Source organism: Dunckerocampus dactyliophorus, chromosome 2 (genome assembly GCF_027744805.1).
Source record: "Dunckerocampus dactyliophorus isolate RoL2022-P2 chromosome 2, RoL_Ddac_1.1, whole genome shotgun sequence".
NCBI classification, from domain to species: Eukaryota; Metazoa; Chordata; class Actinopteri; order Syngnathiformes; family Syngnathidae; genus Dunckerocampus; species Dunckerocampus dactyliophorus.
The window spans coordinates 26,740,871-26,762,185 of NC_072820.1; the positions used below are offsets into that span (position 1 = coordinate 26,740,871).

Below are 21,315 nucleotides of genomic sequence, written 5' to 3' on the forward strand. Positions count from 1 at the left end.
TTTTAGGGAATGGACTACTGTTTTTAGGACTCTACTGCAAAAACATTTGTCAAAGATCTTATATATGCCAGGGGTATTCAGTTGTTTTTAGACATCTACTGCTATTTTTAGGAATCTACTTTTTAAAGAACCTATTGCAAAATGGTAGTCAAAAGATCTTATAAATGAAACATATACTTACTGTTTTTGGGAATCTACTGCAAAAACACTAGTCGAAGATCTTCCATACGACAGGCGCTTTTGGCACTTTGGCACAAAAAAGGACTCTACTGCAAAAACGCTAGTCGAATATCCTATATATGACTGGTGAGCTGCTGTTTTTAAGAATCTACTGCGAAATGGTGGTGAAAGATCCTATATACTGTATTCCAGGAGTATTCAGCTGTTTTTACACATCTACTGCCGTTTTTAGGAATCTACTGCATGCGGCTCCGGAGCCACAGGTTGCCGACCCCTGGCATATACTGTACGACAGGAGAACATTTTTAAGAAACTACTGCAAAAATGCTAGTCAATATATGACAGTTGTGCTGGTTTTTTTTTGTGAGGAATCTACTGCCAACACGTCATGTCTTATCTTGTTATCTTATATATATGACAAGAGTGCTGTTTTGGGGAATCTGCAGCACAAAGTGAACATGCAGGCCATTGTGATTTAAGGGCTGGATTTGGCCAAAACTGTCCTATCTTCAAATGAAATGAAACCATTACCATTCAGGCTAGCCATTTATACATGAAAACCAACAGGTGGCGCCAAAGGGCAGAGTTTTTCGTCCTATCGCTCACAGACCCCAACAAACAGGTGTTGTCTTGTAGACTGTGGGGGGCTGTTAATTGTAATAATATGTTTGTTATTATTTTTGGTTGATTAGCGTATTTACTACAACTATTAGAAATAGCTCTCAGAATGAGCAAGTAAAACAAAACAGCCCTCTTTGGACCCCTCCCCGACCCCTGTCGCCAAGTTGTTAGCCAAAAGGTGAGCGGTTGGAACTCCACAAAAACAAATAGTGAGCATTATTAAAGCAGCCCGTCGAGAGAGGTGAGGGAGTCAGGTCAGAGGTGGTCTCTCTTACGTTCTTTAATATCTCGCGGACAGCGGGGGAGTCGGGGGTGTAAAGGATCTTTCCCATCAGCAGGGGCTTGACGGAATTCCACACGATTTTGGTGATGGGGTTAGACTCCAGGGTCTCCATCAGGCCGTTGCAGAAGGGGGCTGAAAAAGAGGGGAGTCAATTCAATGGAGGAAATTTTTTTTGGGGGGGTTTTGGGGTGCGTTGAAGGTGAACCCACTGGTAGTGTGGTCGTACGCGGCGTGCTGGCGGTCCTGGCCCCGCGTGCCGTTGACGCCGAGGAACACCTTGTAGTTGTTGTCCTCGTACCAGTTGAAGGACAGTACCCGGGAGCCACCGCCCTCCGGGTAGCCGCAGAAGAGGCTGGACACAGATGCTGAGAGCGAGGAGAAAGAAGCGGGGCCGCCGGCTTGGAACAGAGAGGTCAGAGCTTGGACCATATGCCGGGAGTTGTCACGCGCCATCAGCTGAGAGGGAAATGGGGGGAAAAGTCTGCTTTATTTATCATACTTGTATCTTACTTTGAATACTTTTACTACATTTTAAATGATTCATTCACCAATCTCTTGGGATTGTTGCAAAATTCTATTAGATTATAGATAAATCAATAGACCTGACATCTATTATGCCAATATCAGTGGACCTAATGTTGATCCCTGTGGTACACCCTTTCTGCCCATGTTTACTAATGAAAGTGCTTCGGATAGATACGGTAGAACGCTTGATATGACCTTTATTTGTGCTAGTACTAGTGCGTATCCATGCCAACCAATACATAGATGGGTAGTTAATATGGATTACATAGATATGAAAACAATACTATATTGTACAGTATATGGGTATATGTTAGTATTTATTTTACATGTTCGAGTGCGTAATGTGGAGGACCAAATGGGAGTGCCATTATTCATAAAATAAATAAATACACAATTAAATAATTACTTAAAAGTGTCATTAATTAAATAAAATTGGAATTAAATACATACATTTGTCACTAAATGTGTCATTAATTCATAAAATAAATAAATACACCATTAAATAATTGCTTATATGTGTCATTAATTTACAAAAATTGGAATTAAATACAAAAATGCTACTAAATACGCCATTAATTCATGAAATAAATAAATATACAATCAAATAAGCACTTTAAATGTGTCATCATTAATTAAATAAAATTAGAATTCAATATATAAATTCTGTTATTTGATGCGTCATGAATTTGTTAACATGCATTCATTAAAATGCATTAAATAAAACACATTTTTAAAAACAAATACATTTATATAAAAGCAATTATTTAAAGATGTATTCATTTATTTCATTCTGTCCATGTGATCCTCCATAGTAATGCACTTGTACACCTTTATTACAACCTTACAGCTTCTATGTGAAATATTCCTTTTTTAAAACTTATTGTAAATGTGGATGATTATTATTGTGTTTAATATTCAATGTATACTGATTTTAATATATGTTTATCAAATACTGTATATCTACAAATACACAAATGTAAACACAATAAAAATATTTGTCGTTGCATTAGTAGTTCAATAAAGTTGAGGTTTTGTGTAACAAAGTGAGTTGAAAAGTGCAAACATGTCCGCGCATGTGCTGAAACAAGCCATAATTTATGATCGTCGCTCCCTCATGATGTCACACACAAACAACGCAGAGGAAGGACGTGTGAGCAATGAGCTGCTCTGTCACCGCGGCGACAACCAGGAGGAGGAGGACGTCCCACCTACAGGATGTGTCATCAGCAAGGAATGTTCTCTCACACCTTCCACCCCATTCTTTGGGCCTAAGGTGATGATGGATGTAACCCCCAACACCCTCAAGACAACCCCACCCCCTCCCTTGGGTCGCACAGCGAACGTGCCGAAACCCACACACACACATATTTTTAATGTTTAGATAAAAAAATCATGAAATTACATAAAATCTTTATTTTTATTATTGTTGGTTGCCTTTTTAAAATATAGATATACACAGACTACAAATAACTGAATCAACTGGATAAAGTTGAATTATTTTGACAAACACGTCATCAAGTTTCACAGGCCGACAGACCCCAACCTTTACCGCCCCATAGCCCTAACATCCATAAAAGTGAAGTGCCTGGAGAAACTGATCCTGAATATCATCCTTCCACTTGTCACCCCACGCCTGGACCCCCTTCAATTTGCCTACAAAGCAAAGAGGGGCACAGAGGATGCTGTGGCCTGCCTGCTGCACCTCCTTCTCCAGCTCCTGTTCTCCCCAGGCAACTTCGCCAGGATCCTTTTTGTGGACTTTAGCTCCGCCTTCAACTCCCTACAGAAACACCTGCTGATCCAGAAGCCACAAAATCTCAACATAGCAGACAACAAAGACTGTCAGCCATTCGCAAACTTAAAGGACTATATGTTGCACCCCACCTCCTGTTGTTACTCTATCAAAGCATCATTCAAGCCATCCTTCTGTGCTGTTCCACATGTTTACCACACTATGCTTTCCGTCACCAAGCGGGCCAAACTCACACACGTCACAAACACAGCTGCTAAAGTCATCGGTCTCCCCACACCCAACCTCACACAATTCATCAACAGGTCCATCTTTCGCATAGCCGACAACATAGCACAGGACATTACCCACCCACTGCATCGATACCTCATGTCGCTGCCTTCAGGGTGAAGATACAGAACGATTAAGTTCAGGAGGGCCCATCTTGGGAAAAGCCTGATCCCTGCAGGCACAGCCGCCCTGAATAGCAGGCACTGTCTGTCCGGCCTGTTACTGTACTGCTGCTGTTGTCGTTACTGTCATGTTGGTTGTATGCTGTTACTGCTGTGGTATGTGCTGTGCTTGTTGTCTCTGTAATGTACAGTCAATGACGACGAATTTCCACTGGGGGACTAATAAATCTAATCAGGTCTAAACAAAAATTTTGACAAACAAGTAATCAAGTTTGGAACCATATAAAATTTGTTTGATATCAAAGCTTTGGCCTGTGAGATACGAAAGTTTTATATTGATAAATACATTTATTTATAATTTCTTGACTTATTTCCATTTTAATAAAAAAGTCTGGAACTTTAAATATATATCGGTAAGAACATGAGCATGAGCACAGGTAATAAGCATAACAGAGCGTAATCATGAGTGAGTTTATACCATATGTTTCGTATAACATGTATGTATGCACAGTAAGTCATTACAGTGAGAATGAGCATCACTGCTCAGCACACACTGTACGTGCGCAGAGGAAAGTAGTGAGGTTCCTTCGTGGCTAAAAATATCTCTCGGACTTCATTCGGGGGGGGGGGGGGAGGGGGGGTGCAGAGGGAGCAGGGGTGCATTATGGGAGACACTCACCTCCTGGATTTTCTCCGATGTCGCCCTGAGGACACGCCCCCACCTTCGCAGGTCGACCCCATCTGACCTACTGTCCATGACGCGAGGCAGCTGTCATGTGACACAGAGTGCGGGAAAAGACAGCGTGAGGGTGAAAAGGCCATCATGGATCACATTACAGTGTATTAAAAAAAACAAAGAAAGCAAAAGAGGGCGAGGGAACGCCAAGACAAATATGAGCGCACGAGATATCCTTCCTGTCACATTCCTCGCAAAAGCTGTTGTCAGGAAGTCAGGGTGACGCCAGGAAGTTGGAACGCGGTTCAGTGTGCTAATGTTCTTTTTAACGTATCGTACTACGTTTAACATGTTGATTGGGTGCCAACATGCTATCATGACTACATTGTATTTTGAACATGAGAAAAATAAAAACAGTAAATGAAAGAATGAAATGATTCATAATAATAATAGATGTTTTTACTGTATTAATATATATAAATAATATTATATATAATCATAGTAACATTAATAAAATAATGTATAATATTATAATAAAATAATATAATATAGTAATAATGTTATATACAATATTATGTAATAATATGGCTATAAATATACACAATATAATATAAAGTACAATAATGTAGTTATTACGGTCACAGTCTGGAGATCAGGAAGACCTTTGTTTGAATCTCCGTTGGGCATTTCTGTGTGGAGTTTGCATCTTCTCCCCGTGCGTGTGTGGGTTTTCTCCGGGTACTCCGGTTTCCTCCCACATTCCAAAAACATGCATGTTAGGTTAATTGGAGACTCTAAATTGTCCATAGGTATGAATGTGAGTGTGAATGGTTGTTTGTCTATATGTGCCCTGCCATTGGCTGGCGACCAGTCCAGGGTGTACCCCGCCTGCCAGCCCAAGTCAGCTGGGATAGGCTGCAGCATACCCCCACGACCATAATGAGGAGAAGCGGCATAGAAAATGGATGGATGGATGTTAAATCTTTTAGTGTAATTAACGCATGCGCAACATCTGCTCTGTTCACGACAGCAGACGGAAGCGCAGTGGAGGTCCCCCCCACAGTCACACAGAGTCTGATGCTCTTTTCTAACTTCATTCTGACCTGAACACATCAACAGTACAATCCCAACACCATATGCTGGATGTATTTCCAACTCACACACGTCTCTAGTCCGTTCATCCTAGGAACGACACTTCCTCATTCTCATTACAAGAACATGAGATGCATTCAGGGACACCCCAAAAATCACAAAAACGACTTTAAAATATGTGTACATGTGTGGGGTTTTTTTGTTTTTTTTTTGCAAATGGTGATTAATCACGATTAATTAAGTTATAACTGTGATTAATTCATAAACTAGAATAATATAATTATAAATTTAGCTTTGAATGTAATAAAATGAATCAAACGATATAGAAAGAATATAATTCAGGACGGATGAACAAAAACAGTAAAAAAAAAAAATGTAATTAAACCCAACGTATGTATTTGTTGCTCTGTAAAGTAAAGTAATAACAGTAAAAATTGAATAAAAATATTTATTTCCATACCCAAAATGTGTCTGCTTTACTGTACCACTGTGATTCATATACACCATAATGTACAGTAACATTAAACATAATATCTTATAATATATATGTTTTTAATTGGTCCTGATGTCTGAAATAATAAAGAAATAATAATAATAATTTATCTGAAATATAAAAATGTAGAATTAATAAAGTGCAATCTTTATACTTGTGTGAAATAAATAGTATTAGTAATAGTTCCTCCTTAGTGCTATACAGGAAGTTCTATTTCTATAAATGTTACATATGTTATGTAACATATATGTTACATATGTTATGATTCGGACGGTAGCTGGGCTGCTAGGCTAATGCTATCCCCCACTAGACCCAGCAGGACTGGGGTCATGTCTTAGTGGGCGGGGCATCAGGTAAGCCCATTAGGGAAACAGGGCAAGCGGGATAATTCCATCACATGACTCACTCATGCTGAGCACTTACGCCCCCTTTATTTGGTACATCACGTTAAGACGGGATGATGATGATGATGATGATGATGATGATGATGGCACAAAGAGTTTACTCACCAGTCTGAAGATCTTGAAGAAATCCACATTGGCGTAGAGCACGTCCTCGATCCTCTGCAGCCTGGGCTGGCTGAGGGCGCACATAGCGTTGCGGACGCTGTGGAGGCCCCTGCGACTGGGGAAAATGATGAAGCGCTCCAGCAGAGCCTGGCTGCACGCTATGTCCTTCAGCTGAAGGTCAGGGACGCCGTAGGAAAACTGGAGGACAGCAGAAAGACAATCATGAAGGCAGCTACCCCATTTTTACTGTTCGTCTTGTCGGCCGTCCTTCTCGTTAGCATCCATCCTCAAACCCACCTGTTCGATTCGTATCTCAGCGTTGGTCAGCTGGTAAACCACAGAGTCTGAGAGGGCGGCGTCTCTCAACAGGAAAGCCGTGAGAACCTCGTCATCCTTCAGAATGTCCTCGATCTTTAAACCACGGCCTGAAGAAGAAGATCATTTATAGGACTGTTCCTTTGCAGGATAGCGGGTACGCTTCCCGTACCTGATATCACCGATGGGTTGTTGCGCAACGTTTCCATGAAGTTGGAGAAGGTGGACACTTCATGCCACATACGTCTGAGCTGCCGAACCTCTGTGTCGTTGAACATCTCCAAGATGTCCACGTAGAACCGTGCGAGTCTGGAACAAAACAGGCGCCAACATTTGAAGAAAGTGGTGAACCAGGATGATAAATAAAGGCTTACACCGAGTTGTTGTAGTTGGAGACAACCCCTGGAGACTCTCCTCTGGTAGGGTAGCGGAAACAGGGGTTGTTGGCGTTGCAGAAGATGCCCTGGATCCACGGAAGAATGCCTGCAGATGGCATGGCCTTGTTGGGGAAGTGACCTGCAAGGATGGCACAGCAGCGAGTCCTCCTGATCAATGGAGTTTCCAAAAACGTCCTTAAAGTTCCCCTATTATGTAAAAATGATGTGCTAACAATAATATGTGTCCCTCATGTGTCTATTTGGAACACCAATCTACAGTATCATCTCCCTCACTTGTGTGCTCGACTTTTGGTATACTTAAGGTCTGGCTTTTCATGGACAGCTTTGTAGTCAAATAAAAATGTTAAAAAAGCTGCTACATGTCTTAAAATGACACCTGGAGCTCTTCCAACTATCCGTCAGTCAGCTACAGACGTGGGAGATATACGTTTAATAATGTTGCTTTTCTTCTATGAACATGCCAACCTAGCATGAAGTTGCTGTTAAAATGTGAGTGTAATGTTAGCACTTTAGCATCACATAGCTATGCTAGTGTTGCTAACGTTTGTGTCCTCCTGTCCCGCTCCTTAATGCTACTACGTTGTATGTTCTATATGGCTTCTATTACGTTATAGTGTATGTCAAAAATGGATCAAGTGCACAAATAAGATCCTCACACTTGGCCTGTCACCCTCCCTCTGTAACTGGGTGTTTAACTTTCTAACAGGCAGGCCCCAGTCAGTCAGAGTCCACAATCGCACATCCAGCTCAAGAATTGTGAGCACTGGGACCCCACAGGGGTGTGTGCTGAGTCCGCTCCTCTACACGCTCTTCACCTACGATTGCGTGGCCTCCCAGAACAACACCAGCATCATTAAATTTGCGGATGACACTACAGTCATCGGACTGATCACTGGTGGTGTTGAAACATCATACAGAAGAGAGGTGGCGGACCTCATAGCTTGGTGTCGTGATAACAATCTCCTTCTCAATACAGATAAGACTAAAGAGATGATCATCGACCCAAGAACAAGGGAAAAGGAGCCGCATAGACCCCTGTTTATTGATGAGACTGAGGTGGAGAGGGTGAAAACCTTCAAGTTCCTTGGCACACACATCAGCGAGGACCTCACCTGGTCTCACAACACCCAACAAATTCTGAAGAAGTCCCAAAGGAGACTGTACTTCCTGAGAAGACTGAGGAAATTTGGCATGTCCACCAAAATCTTGAGTTGCTTCTATAAATGCACTATGGAAAGTGTCCTTACCGCCTCTATCACTGTTTGGTACGGTAACTGCACAACACGTGATAGGAGGGCACTCCAGCGGCAACACACGCACACACTCATAGCACTTTTATTTATTTATTTATTTATTTGTATTATTTATCTGTATTAATGTCTCTTCTGTTGTTGTTGTTGCTTAATATATTGGTATTTATGTTTCTTATGATGGTATTTGTTTCTTATGTTGGTATTTATGTTTCTTATGTTCTTATTCTTTTTCTTGTGTTTTCTTTCTTTTCTTGGGAGAATGAACAGAATAAGATTTTCATTGCATAGTATAACTGCTGTTTTACTATGCACATGACAATAAAACTCTTGAATCTTGAAATATATAAAATGCTAAAGCGATAAATTGCTAAGTAGTGGTGTTGGGGAGAGGCGTGCACAAACACACAAAAAGGCGTGTTCCCAGTAGGGTTTACGAAAAGCACTTCTAAACTGTCTCATTTCCAGCATCAAGGCTAACACGCCTCCTCTTAAGGTGGCACCTCTGACAGCTCTTCAAATAGTAGAAAAATCCTAATATGGACCTTTAAGCTTAGCTTTTCTCTTACACTCATGTTGCTGGTAGAGCGGATTGGCCTTCCTCAGCCACACCAACCCGATGAACAAGAAAACGGGCCAGAAGATCTCCACCAGGAAGCGGATCTGCACGAAGACGGGTGGAACGCCATGAAACATCAAACACACTCAAAGCACTAGAACGCGTGCTACCTTCTGCCTCTTCCGGAGAGTCCAGTTCTTCCAAAGCAACAGGCGGATTTGAGAGCCCGTCTTCATGGCTGGGCAGGTGGACCCCTGGATGTGGTCATGTGATGGTGGTCAACCTGTGCACATGCATGTAAAGCAGACTGAGAAGTGCTCTCAGCTTTTAGGCCACATGTGGGACCCCAATCCCTCTACATGAACTTCTGCTGTGTAATGGATGCCAGCTGGTGCAGCTGTACCAAAGAACCTTGGTAAACATCACTCCCTGATGCCTTTAGAGTATCGCTGGACATCGAGTTAACAGTTCAGGCTTTTAGCTCAATGGCTATAAAGCTTGACACTCATTCTGTTGACCATGGCTCAAAGCCCAGGCATGCATAGGGGCGGACCAGTCCTTTTCGGGGTTACACACTAGAAAGTTGGCTGTTTTGTGTGCTTTGTGCTCTCGTATCAAAATTCTCCTTAAAGAAGGCATCTGAGTTTCACCAGTGATTTTGAAAAAGTAAGTCCAATATGTTTTTGTCTACATTTTATGGTTCCCCTTTCATATCATATAGCCCAGGGGTCACCAACCACATGAGGCGCCTGCAAGCCTGCTTTTCATTTAGATTTTCAGTTAATAGTGTGAGAGCACTTGAAAGAAATGCATTCTGAAATACAAAATGTGAGCTGTGGATACCAGCATTTTGTTAATGTTCTGGTAAAACAAGCATATTTGGTTTGTTTGGGTTGAAATAAGCTATAATAGTAAATGTTACAAAAATGAGTAGCTTTTGGCAATTTTCATTTTGTAAAAGTAGCTCTCACAAGGAAAAACGTTGGTGACCCCGCTAAAGCCAATAGTACATTTAAAAATGTAGACTTAATCTATGTGATCAGTATCGGCCGATTTCACTCATGGATGATCAATAGCGGTATCGGCAGCATAAAACCCTGATCGGAGCATCCCTAATTTGGAATTGCATTTGGAATCGTTCACTGCGTGTGAAATTGTAAAACGATGTTAACATTTTTGGCTTCCTGGAATGGATTCATTGGATTTACATTATTTCTTATGGGAAAATTGGATTCAGTTAGTGTCCATTTCTGTCAGACCCTCTGGAACGAATTAATGACGCTAACCAAAAGTTCCACTGTATTATTATTATTATTATTACACAACATGGTGACCGTAGCGTGTGCAAACACACACACACACACACACACACGCACACAGGCTTACACAGAAGTACAATTTAATTTTGCAAAAGTCTTGTCATGCTTTCCAGGTGAGGGCCAGATGGCCGGACATGAAGAGCAATTTGTTTGTTTGCAATGACATTGGACAAGAGATGATGTCACACCGACGCTGGATGCCAAAAAGACATATAAAGTCATATAAAGGCATATAAACGCCTCAAAATATTCATTTATATGATATTATAGTATATACATACACTGTCATTATACTCCTGAATAAAAACAGTTCGCAGTATCACTTAATTCTACACACAGATATGACTGAAATAATATATGCACTAATATTGATAATAATGAAACAATTTTTAATATATGTATACTTATTCATAATCCTCTTCAAACTAAATTAGGTGCTTTTTAATTTTTTACAATTAATTTTTCATTATTAAATTAAAATGAATTTATTTGATTACTGATTAAACTGTAGTTAATTAAAAAAACATTTAATAAATGAAATAAAAACAAATAAATAAAAACAAGTAATTCAATAAAAAAACATGTGTTTGATAGCAAAATAAAAATGCACTAAGGTAGACAACCATAATGTATCCCATACAAATTAATTCACCAATTTAAAAGACTGAGGAGAAAGAAGATCTAGCTTGTACTGCTAGATTTAGCCTTACAATAATATAACAAACTAGAAAGGCATGAGCAGAGGCAACCACAGTGAATGCCACTGGGAATCCTCCAGTTGTTGATGAGACTGGTATATTTTATAGATGCGGCATTAAAGTTATCCAATTTAATAAGCAGGTGGAAAAAAGGAAAGTAAAAGAAAAGTAATCAAAATTGACACTTGACATATTAAATTTGATCCAAATACAGTACAACACACACACAAAATACACACACATGTTTGAATCTATAGTGCTGCGCAGCGGGCTAGAACTAAGCATCAGCAGGAAAGCAGCGTAAGCGTTGTTTAGTAGTTACACACTGCTACCTTTGCTTCTGGACGCAGTGATTTCACAACACACACAAAAAAAAAGAAGCGTCTGGCGTGAGCCTCACCTGAGACGGAACGTCGTATAAAAGTTGTGCCTCATGGAGACCAGGAGCTTCAGGCGAGGAGGTGACTCTCCGACCACTTTACCCACTCGCCTCTGCCCGCAGGTCAGCAGCGGCAGCAGCAGTGCTCCTAATCTGATTGCTCTAATCTCCTGGCTCAACTCGGCCCTGGCGCAAAAAAAGACAACAGTCATCCATTTTGAGGCAGAACTGAAGAGGGGAGGGACGGAGGGTCCTGTGTAAGTCCCAACATTAAGTACAACCGCACAGGCTAATCAGATTCAATACAAGTCGCATCAAGAAGTCGGCCTTTTACAAATTGACTAAACAGAAAGGGCCTGGTTGTTGTTTGCAACACTGCATCTGATTCTAATGCTTTGCTCCTCTCATGCAGCTAAATAGGGTGACAAAAATATCATAAGCTACAATAATAATTAAGACATTTTCTCATAATACTTCAATAGAAAATGAGCACTGTAGTCTTTGTAAAGGCAACAATTTTCAATGCAAATTTGCATAGAGCAGAGTGTGTACAGTGCTTGCAAGATGAATTACAGTTTGGACGTATGGGGGTTGTGTAAGACACCTCCCAGGTGAGTCACTCTTATGAGCGGCTCTACCAGGAGCCCAGGTTGCCACCAGTAATTAGGCTGTGAGAATGTGAAGCCTTGAAAAAGATCACACTGACAGTGGAATACTTTAAATTCCGGTTTATAAGCCGCTACTTTTTTCTTAAACTTTGAACTCTGCGCCTAATTTATGGCTAAATTCTAATCTCGAGGCATCTCATTTATTTCAGAACTACTACAAATTGTTTAAATACTGTGCCGCTCGCAAGTCAGTGAGGGAACGGTAGCTCTTTCTTTGGCAGGAGTCAATCACAAACTATCAGTGCACTCACGGTCAGCTTGTCAACCCATTGGAAATCGCAGGAGGTCATTATACAGTATATAACAGTATAACGCTATACCAGTCTGACTCACTGTGTCATCTTTCAAAGAACACTAAACTCATCACACAGTAACTTAACACTCTAAAGATATACCTGAGAAATATACACGCATGTACCAATATGAGTTCAAAATGAAAAAAACAAGTTTTCCCATAATGCATTGCGTATGAGCAATGCATTCATTGGGGCGCTGCAATGATGTCAGCCTCCCACTGCGCGCTCCTCTGGCTCCCTCTGGTGAACAGAGGCAGCATTGCAGCGCCATCCATCCATTTTCTAAACTGCTTGTCCTCCGATTAAATGCTTTTCTCAAATGAAATGCATTATGAGAAAACTGAAATGTGTTTTCCCATTGTATTGGTACGTTTGTATATTTATTTGGTATATATTGAGTGTTAAGTTGCTGTGAGATGAGTTTAGTGCTCTTTGTAAGATGACACCATGAGTCAGACTGTTATATTGAGTAATGACCTGCAATTTCTAACGGGTTGACAAGCTTGTGAGTTTTTGCATAGTTCATGATTGTCTCCTGTCAAATAAAGAGCTGCCTGGTCCTCACGGACTTGTGCGCGCCACAATATGCCATTTTATGACGTGGACATGTGCGGCTTATACACCAGTGCAGCTTATGTATGTACAAATCTGTTTTTTGCTCGAAAGTTTATTGGGTGCGGCTTATACACCGGAATTTACGGTAAAAACGACAGCATCCTTCAGAACTTTGTGAGAGCTGTAAAGAACGAGCCTAAAACAACGGTTAGTGACATCAGTAACAACCTGTAGAGGGCAGGAGTGAAGATGTCTCTAACTAGTCTTGAAAGAAGACTTCATCAACAAAAGTACAATAGCTACATCAGAACATGCAAACAACTCATTTGCAAGAATAATAGGAAGGCCAGGCTGTAATTTGTCAAAAAGTACAGATATGAGCGTCCTATAAATGGAATCTAATGAGTGTTTTGCTTTACAGTTCTTAGAATATCTCTGTCATTAACTGCTGATGTTTTCCTTGCTATACCTCTTCCACGTCTGTTACTTACTATTCCAGTGCTATTTTAATTCAATGTTATTTGTTTTTATTTTTTATATATATTTTTTACTTCCTTTTTTTACTTTTAAAGTCGCATTGTGAAGAAACCCAAAACCAATACCATGAAAAAAAGCAACTTTCAAGTTAAGGAACATTTTTTTAATCTGCGGCGAGAACTGCCGCGCGTCATCTGCAAGGTCACTGGAATGCTACAAACAAACATGCAAGGATGAATGAATGATTGGATAGTAAAATACGAGATAAATACTGTTTACATAGCAGGTACCAATCACAGACTACAACATTTAAAAAGGGGTATAAAAAAAACATTAAAATGTGCTGGTGTGTGAGCACATTTGCAGAGTAAAAGCTGCATTAAGTGCAATTTGGGAGTTCAATAAAAGACAAACGATAGGCTCTCTTTTGTATTCAGTGGTTTGTTCAGATTATAGAATATATTAGTACTTATAACACTTTCATGGCGTCGTATTTCCACAGGACTGTCAAAAATAACAAAGCCCAAACACGAGTAGGGTCACACAAAGTGGGCCTCCCTGTGCTCCAACTCCTGAAGCCGCCGAGGTCGAAGTCTCTGGTAGACTGGTTTAGTCTCGCTGGGGCTGAGGTCATCGGGGCTGCTCGGGGGCGGCGACTGGGGGGGCGAGAGGGAAGCAGAGGTCGCGACCCCGGGGTCGATGGCGCTGTCGGTGGAGTCCTGCATCTGGAGTCGGGTTGGTGGTGGGGGTGTATGGGGGGCCTTGGGGGGCACCGCCCGCTCAGGGTCAGTGGCGGCGGTAGCGGTGGCGCTTGAGTTTGTGACGGCGGTGATGGTGGTAGTCCAGTCGGGAAGCGTCCGAGCTCTGCTGCTGCTGGAGGTGGGAGGAGGCTTGTAGAAGGTCCCCGGGGGGGGCTGCAAAGTCCTTGGCGGTCTGAGCGTTAGAGGCAAGCTCAGCGAAGAAGAGTCATCTTCATTGTCTTGCATGAAGGTCCAGGCAGGTTTGACGGACACGGCGTAGGGGTTGCTGGAGAACACGGTGGTAACAGTACTCGTGGTGGGGGCCGGGACAGCTGGGACAGCGCTGGTGGCCGGTACCCCCCCGGTAGTGGCGTTGGGCAACTTGGCCATTATCATGGCAGTCCGGGGAGTGACGTCATAATGTTTGTACTTCCTGTCCCATGCCCTCCTCTGCATTGCTTGAGTGTTGATGAACGGTGTGATGTAGTAGGCGCTGATGCGGGATGAGCCGGCGTGCCTGGACTTTTCTGGTTCCAATACCTCCTTGATAGTTTCCACCGCGGGCTCAACTCGCTCAGCCAAGTCCGTTTTGGCTGCCAGGTTCCTGTTGCTCCGCTCGCTGACCTGGGTGGGACTCGGCAGGTGTTCAAGCGGCATGCTGATGGGCCGAGACGCCAGGCGAGTGCGCTGGGCTCGGAGCTGAACCTTTGGTGCCAGGGAGGAAGAGGAGCTGGTGGAACTGGGACGGCTGGAGATTAGGGTGGACTTCTGAACCTCTGCGACGCCGTTGAGTTCCTCCAAGGCTTCTGTTCTGTCTGTTCCTGGCTGGACCTCCTGGACCTCATCCAGGATGTGAGAGGATGGGATGACGGAGGAGAACCTCTTGTACACTTTGGCGCTCTGCAGGAAGAAAAACACAAGATGAGCACAACATTGAAATCTTTTCTATAACATAGAGAAGACGTCCTCGCCTCTTTAATGTCCATCAGTGAGGCAGAGTGTCTGCTGAGCCGCTGTAGCTTCTCCTGCGCGGTGAGCCGGGTTGCGGCGTTAGAGCCGCCAGGCGGTGAGGTGCCAAAGATTGCCGGAAAGTGCCGCACCAGCAGCTCCACCATGAGTGCCTGGTATGGGTAGTCCACCAGGGAGGACAGGGATACATCGGCGTCGGCCTGCCGGGGTTTGACCAGCGTGGGGCCGAAGATGATGCCCAGGTTGCTTGCCGTCATCTTGTTCTCATCTGCTTGCTCCGCCACTCTGTGACAAATAAGGCAAACGTTGCGAATAAAAGGACTTCAGCAACAAGCTCATCGTGATGTACTTTTGGCCTGCACACTTTGGGGAAGTCTGACAGCCCGCGCCTGCGGTTGTTCTTTTAGTGGCCCGTGGCACATGTGAAAAATACAATTTAACGGGGGAAAAAAAACAGCAGTAATTTTATAAGAATAAAGTCAAAATGGAAAAAAAATAGTCGTATTCTAAGGGGAAAAAGGTGGCAATATTACGAGAATAAAATATAAAAATAAATTTAGGCATGTCACAATAACAAATTTTGCTGGACGATATTTGTCCTACAAATTATTGTGAATCGATATTGTTGACAACATTTTCTGAGAAAATGTTTTCATTTACTACATGGCATAAAAATGAGAGTCCATTGTATCAAAAGCAATAAACTTTAATATAATAAACAGTATTTAATATTGTAATTGGAATGTCAACAGCTTTTAAATAAATTAAACAAATGAAGAAAGACAAAAAAAAACTGACAATGAAATTAAAATGGACTCTCAGCCTCTTTTAGCAAAAACTGCACTTAGGTAAGAATCACAATCATAACCAAAAACAATAAAAAATAGACCCTGTCTCTGTTAAGAAAAAAAAAACACTCCATAAAAACCACAAACACACACACACACACACACACACGCAGTTATGTAGTGTATTGTTAAACCACCGTACTGTAGGGGGTCATATGTGAGCTAGACCACATATCTGTGGTGTCGGAGTAAAATGCATTGTTTCTGACGTCCTTCAACACGTCTTCTTTCACTTTGTTCTAGTTGTGACATGTACATGTACGTTCTCCCAGGCAATTCGTACAGTCTGTTCAACATTTCTAACATTTCCCGAAATGTTGGCTTTTCAACTGTGTTGAAAAGTTGCATTTCTTTTGCAATGTAGCGAGCAATACTGTCTGTGAGAGCGCACCATTTTGTGCTGTTTTGTTTATATTTACTTCACCGACCAACTGACTGTTGGGACAGACAATGTTGGAAAATTGGTTTTGGGAAAATAGTTATTCGATATTATGGGACTAAAGTCAAAATGTTATGGGAATAAAGGCATAAGATTATGAAAAGAAAATTTATGAAGCTTCTTTAAGAAGAAAGTTGCAATATTTGGAAAAAAATGGGGGAAAAAAAAAGCCATGAGTGAAGTTGATAGTAATAGGCTTTTTCACCTATATCACAAAGCTGAGACGCAGTTTTTTCTTAAAATATTCAGTCATGGAATAAATAATTAGACTACCCTTGTTTCTTCAGTTTCTTGTTCATTTTAATATCTGATACAACTAAAGTTAGCTTTGTTTGGACAAATATAACAGAATTACAACAAAAATGTTTAAAAATTAATTATTTAAAAAAAATTTATTATTTCTTGAGTTGTAAAATGAGAAACAAATAACAAAATAAAGCTGTAATTTTAGGTTGGGGGAAAAATATAATATTATGAGAATAAAGTTGTAATACTATAAATTTACAAAGATTCTTTAAGAAGAAAGTTGAAATATTTGGAAAATTAACAGCAAAAATGGAAAAAACATTTACACTTTTTAAATACACTTTTAATAAAGAGGCTTTTCCACCTATATCGCAAAGCTGAGATGCAACTTTTTCTTGAAATATATATAACTTAGCATATCTGCAAGTGTTGCTTTACAAAATATCAAATTGGCCCTTGCATCCTTTCATTTTTCACTATGTGGCACTCAATGGAAAAAGTTTGGACACCCCTGGTGGAAGAGGTTGGTACCTGTTCAGGTGCGCTACGAGGTAATGCAGAGTACAGTAGTTGGCTGCCGGCAGCTGACGCAGCAGGTCCCTGATCCGGTGGAGCGCATGGTTGAGGTGGATGCTCGGGCCGCCGGGCTTCTCCCCTTCCGCCTGGGCGCTCTGAAGTGAGTCGGCCTCCTCCACCACCGCCCGCTGGTACTCCTTGGCCAGACCGATGAAGTCGTTGTAGTAGCGGTATAGGATCAGCGGCTCTGGTAACTGCACGCAGAAAACAGTGTTGGTTTTTTACTTCTTACCACTTCATACTGTATCGTGCAATCGGGTCACTTTGGTATCATCCCTGTGCAGCTCACTATGGGGCATACAGTGAATACACTTGGCTTTGACATCAAAAGAAGGTTTGGCCTGTGTAGACTGCATTTAAAGGTGAAAACAACATGAAAACCAGAGCGCTGTCTATGGGTGAAAAGCAAGCAATTCTAAATCTGAGCCAATTATGAGACAAATGCTTCGGTTTTCATGTAACCTTTTCAAATGGATTCATGACGGAAACCGAGGTTCCAATGTACTGAAGCATAGCTGACTTGCTGACACATACTATATAAATTGTGTTTGTGGCATCATCAGTGATGTCCAAATGGGGACTAACTTGTCTCAGGTATAGCTTGAGAACGTTGCTGATGTCGTGCGGTGAGAGGTCAGACAGCTCCACCAAGTCTTTGCCGTTTTCAAAAGCCTGGCACAGCTTCTCCACACGTGACTTGGCGCCGTTCACACGATAAATGCCCTATGAAAACAGAATGTTAAACGGTGATTGACATGATTTGGCAATTTTGCTTAAATATGTTCTATATTGTTTGTAATTACTGTATGTTCTACGTTGTTCGTTTTTTGAAAGCGAACGTTAAATTCGTAAAACTTACATTTTGTACGTGGCGAGCGCCATGATGGTCTCAAAACCTTAGAAAAGGGGCATTTTCCAAGTGACGTCAGCAAAGACGCACCTCTCAGCTAACGCATTGCTCAGATGCAGTAAACAAACCCTTCAAGAGGCATCTTGTTTACTTCGTTCGGTATATTTTTCATCAAAAAAGTAGTCATGCCACAACACTGCGTTGCCGCTGGCTGTTAACAGTGTCCGAGTGATACTGTAAGTTTGTTTTCTTTTCCAAAAGACAAAGGTTTAAGACAACGAACAAAGCAAGTACACAGACAAGGGACAAATGGACCATCGCCTCGCCTTCATTTTACTATGAAGGAAGACTTTTACAAGAAGCATTTGGCTTGAAAGTACAGTATAAACACATTTTGGATGCTCGGATGCTATTCCTGATGCTATGCTACACAGGACAAATGGAGGAGGACAGAGTCAGTTGCCACAGAACAGACGTCATGTCTTATTTACATATATATTATAATATACTGTAGTATTGCGTCTGTGTAGGCTCTCAGTCGTACAGGAGTTGTCCATCGAGGGAATTTATTGGTATATATGTTTATGTGTTTATGTTTCTTATGTTCTTATTCTTTCTTGTGTTTTCTTCTTTTCTTGGGAGAATGAACAGAATAAGATTTTCATTGCATAGTATAACTGCTGTTTTACTATGCATATGACAATAAAACTCTCTTGAATCTGTATTAGTTTGCTGACGAAGCTCTTCGGATGAGTAGCGAAACGTCCGACACCTTCTTCACAGAAGTACAGATGATGTCTCAAGAAGCCTTTCCCTCAATACTGTAGTATTGTAAATACTATGCCAGCATAGTGACAAGCATTCAAAGCATTATACATTATACAGCAATATGTTGATGGTGTGGGGTGGGACGGCGGCGACGGCGACGAATTACAAAATAAAAAAGGCTCTAAAGACCCCTTTACGCTCATTAAGAAGCTGATTTAAAAAAAATAATTTAAGGCTGAGCAATTCCGAGGTAATTTACACTTACCATTTTGTGTTTGAAGCCGCCCAATCTTCATCTCCATGTCTTTGTCATCGGACACCTCCGCATCAGACATATAGTCCCATTGTTGGTGATTCAAATAAATACGGCTTAATTCCATGTTCTGCAAGTTGTCTATTTCATCTCCACATGGTTCTTCCTCCTCAAAAACTATTGACACATCGCTCAAGTCTTTGCTATAGTTACTGTTAACATCTTTGTCTCGTTCATTCTCTCATGTTGGTTTCCTCTGCTTAAGATGAGAGCTGCGCCTCCGCCAAAATCACCTCCGGAAACGCTGCTTTTCTGCGGTGGTCAGTGAACATTTCTCACGCCACCTACTATAAACGTAATTTTGTACAAATTTACCGTTCCCTTTAAAAAAACAAAGAACGTAGAACATAATTACAAACAATATACTGTAGAACATGTCTAAGCAAAGTTGATAAATCATGTCAGTGACCCTTTAATATAGAAAACACTTAAGGTCCGGACCTGCTGCGACAGACCTCGTCCTACCTTGATGTTGAGGGCGCGGCTTTCGATCTCGGAAGTGCACTTTTTGATGATGAAGGGGATCCCGTCTGCGCTGTTCTTCGCTGCTTGGGCGAAGCCGATGCCAAAGAGTTGCAACTTGCCTTGTAGCTTCTTATGCCCGCACTGGATGGCCAGCGTCTCCAGACACTTCTTGTGGCAGGCCAGAGAGCACTGAGGAGGCAAAAGGTTTACGTGACACACTACTCAAGGCGCGTGACATCCCTAATTAAAGTACCTCTTCGCACTCGGCCCCGTGGAAGACCACCAGGCTGTCACACTCCCGACATTTGGACGGTGCTCGTAACTTCCTCAGCTTGTGGGTTTGGGCAGCTTTGGACATTTGGGCGTTTCGAAAGGGGCCGGGAGAGCTCGCTGTCTCAGTCACCATCTCTGCCAGACCTGCAAACATGGTGGAAAAAAACACCTCAGTAGGAATCAGTTGGATACAAAAAAAGAATCAGAATGGTGGGAAAGGATTACAACGTAACATGTGATCATGCAAACACGTTAAAAGCTCTGCTTCTTTATTTCCCAGCAGGACAATAAACATTCACACTGACAACGTGACGCGACTACAGATAAAGGAAGTAAGACATTGGGCCAAAAATAACAGAACTCCTATTTGTGTAGCTCAGTAGAAAAAAAAAAATACATACACAGCCCGGCTACTATCATACTAATTCTTCCTCTATTTCATATGAATAGATAAATACCATAAATCAGCATTTATTTATCTAAAGCGCAAAGACGACATTGCGTTAATTGGAAGCAGACGATAATTTGATTTATTTCCTAAAAGCAAAATCTGATTATACCAGGGGTGCCCAAAGTGCGGCCCGGAAGCCATCTGTGGCCCGAGACAGGATTTTTTGTAGGCCAGTGGCACATTCTAAAAATATAGTTTAAGAAGAAAACAAAACAAAAAAAAAACAACACCACAAATTTTAAATATCAGCAGTAGTTTTACAAGAATAAAGTCCAAATATTTCGAGAAAAAGCTTAAACCTAAAGAAAAAAAAATCGCAATTTTACGAGAATAATGTTGTAATATGATCAGAAAAAACATCATTTTAGTACCATAAGGTTGACATATTTAAAAAAAAAAAAAAGATTAAGAAAACACGTTGAAACAAACAAAACAACAATTGTAATACTATGAGAAATAACCTAAACAACTGATTAGAAATAAAGAAATTAGGTTAGGGAAAAAGTTGTAATATGGGAATAAGGTTAAAATATTATGAGAATAAAGTCATAATATGAGAATAAAACCATAATATTACAAGAAGAAAATTAGGAGAAAAAAGTCATGTTCCCCTGAGAAAAGAGTTGCAATTTTATGAGAATAAACTTATGAAAAAAATAATGTCATTTCAGTAGCACAGAGTTAAAATATTAAGGAAAAGCTATGTTAGAAAGTCGTAAATGTTATGAAAAACAAACCAAAAAATAAAGTTGCAATTTTTGGAAAGAGTTATAATTTTATGAGAATAAAGTTATAATACTGAAGAAAATGTACAAAAATTATTTAAGAAGAAAGTTTAAATATTTGGAAAATTACAAAAATTAAACAACAGCAAAAATGAGAAAAACATGTTAATACGCTTTAAATAACAGCCTTTTTCACATATATCACAAAGCTGAGAGG

General features: G+C 41.1%; 2 protein-coding genes across 7 annotated transcripts in view; both read right to left on the bottom strand.

Annotated features, from left to right (window-relative positions):
* The window catches only part of LOC129168183 (retinal-specific phospholipid-transporting ATPase ABCA4-like), a 59,442-nt gene extending 47,830 nt beyond the window's left edge, over nt 1-11,612 (bottom strand). For all 3 annotated transcript variants that reach the window (XM_054753173.1, XM_054753181.1, XM_054753165.1), the window contains exons 1-10: nt 11,461-11,612; nt 9,214-9,326; nt 9,054-9,147; nt 7,211-7,352; nt 7,009-7,145; nt 6,819-6,946; nt 6,522-6,719; nt 4,431-4,520; nt 1,294-1,540; nt 1,077-1,216 (exon numbers count right to left, since the gene is read on the bottom strand). In XM_054753173.1, coding sequence (XP_054609148.1) covers nt 1,077-1,216; nt 1,294-1,540; nt 4,431-4,520; nt 6,522-6,719; nt 6,819-6,946; nt 7,009-7,145; nt 7,211-7,352; nt 9,054-9,147; nt 9,214-9,279 — 1,242 coding nt within the window. In that variant the 5' untranslated portion in view covers nt 9,280-9,326; nt 11,461-11,612. The remainder of the gene's footprint in view (nt 1-1,076; nt 1,217-1,293; nt 1,541-4,430; nt 4,521-6,521; nt 6,720-6,818; nt 6,947-7,008; nt 7,146-7,210; nt 7,353-9,053; nt 9,148-9,213; nt 9,327-11,460) is intronic.
* Nucleotides 11,613-13,381: 1,769 nt separating this feature from the next.
* LOC129176649 (rho GTPase-activating protein 29-like) overlaps nt 13,382-21,315 on the bottom strand; it is a 53,383-nt gene continuing 45,449 nt past the window's right edge. For all 4 annotated transcript variants that reach the window (XM_054766907.1, XM_054766906.1, XM_054766908.1 and 1 more), the window contains 6 exons: nt 19,903-20,066; nt 19,650-19,838; nt 17,839-17,976; nt 17,209-17,447; nt 15,147-15,429; nt 13,382-15,075 (listed from right to left, as the gene is read on the bottom strand). In XM_054766907.1, the coding sequence (XP_054622882.1) occupies nt 13,975-15,075; nt 15,147-15,429; nt 17,209-17,447; nt 17,839-17,976; nt 19,650-19,838; nt 19,903-20,066 (2,114 nt within the window). In that variant the 3' untranslated portion in view covers nt 13,382-13,974. The remainder of the gene's footprint in view (nt 15,076-15,146; nt 15,430-17,208; nt 17,448-17,838; nt 17,977-19,649; nt 19,839-19,902; nt 20,067-21,315) is intronic.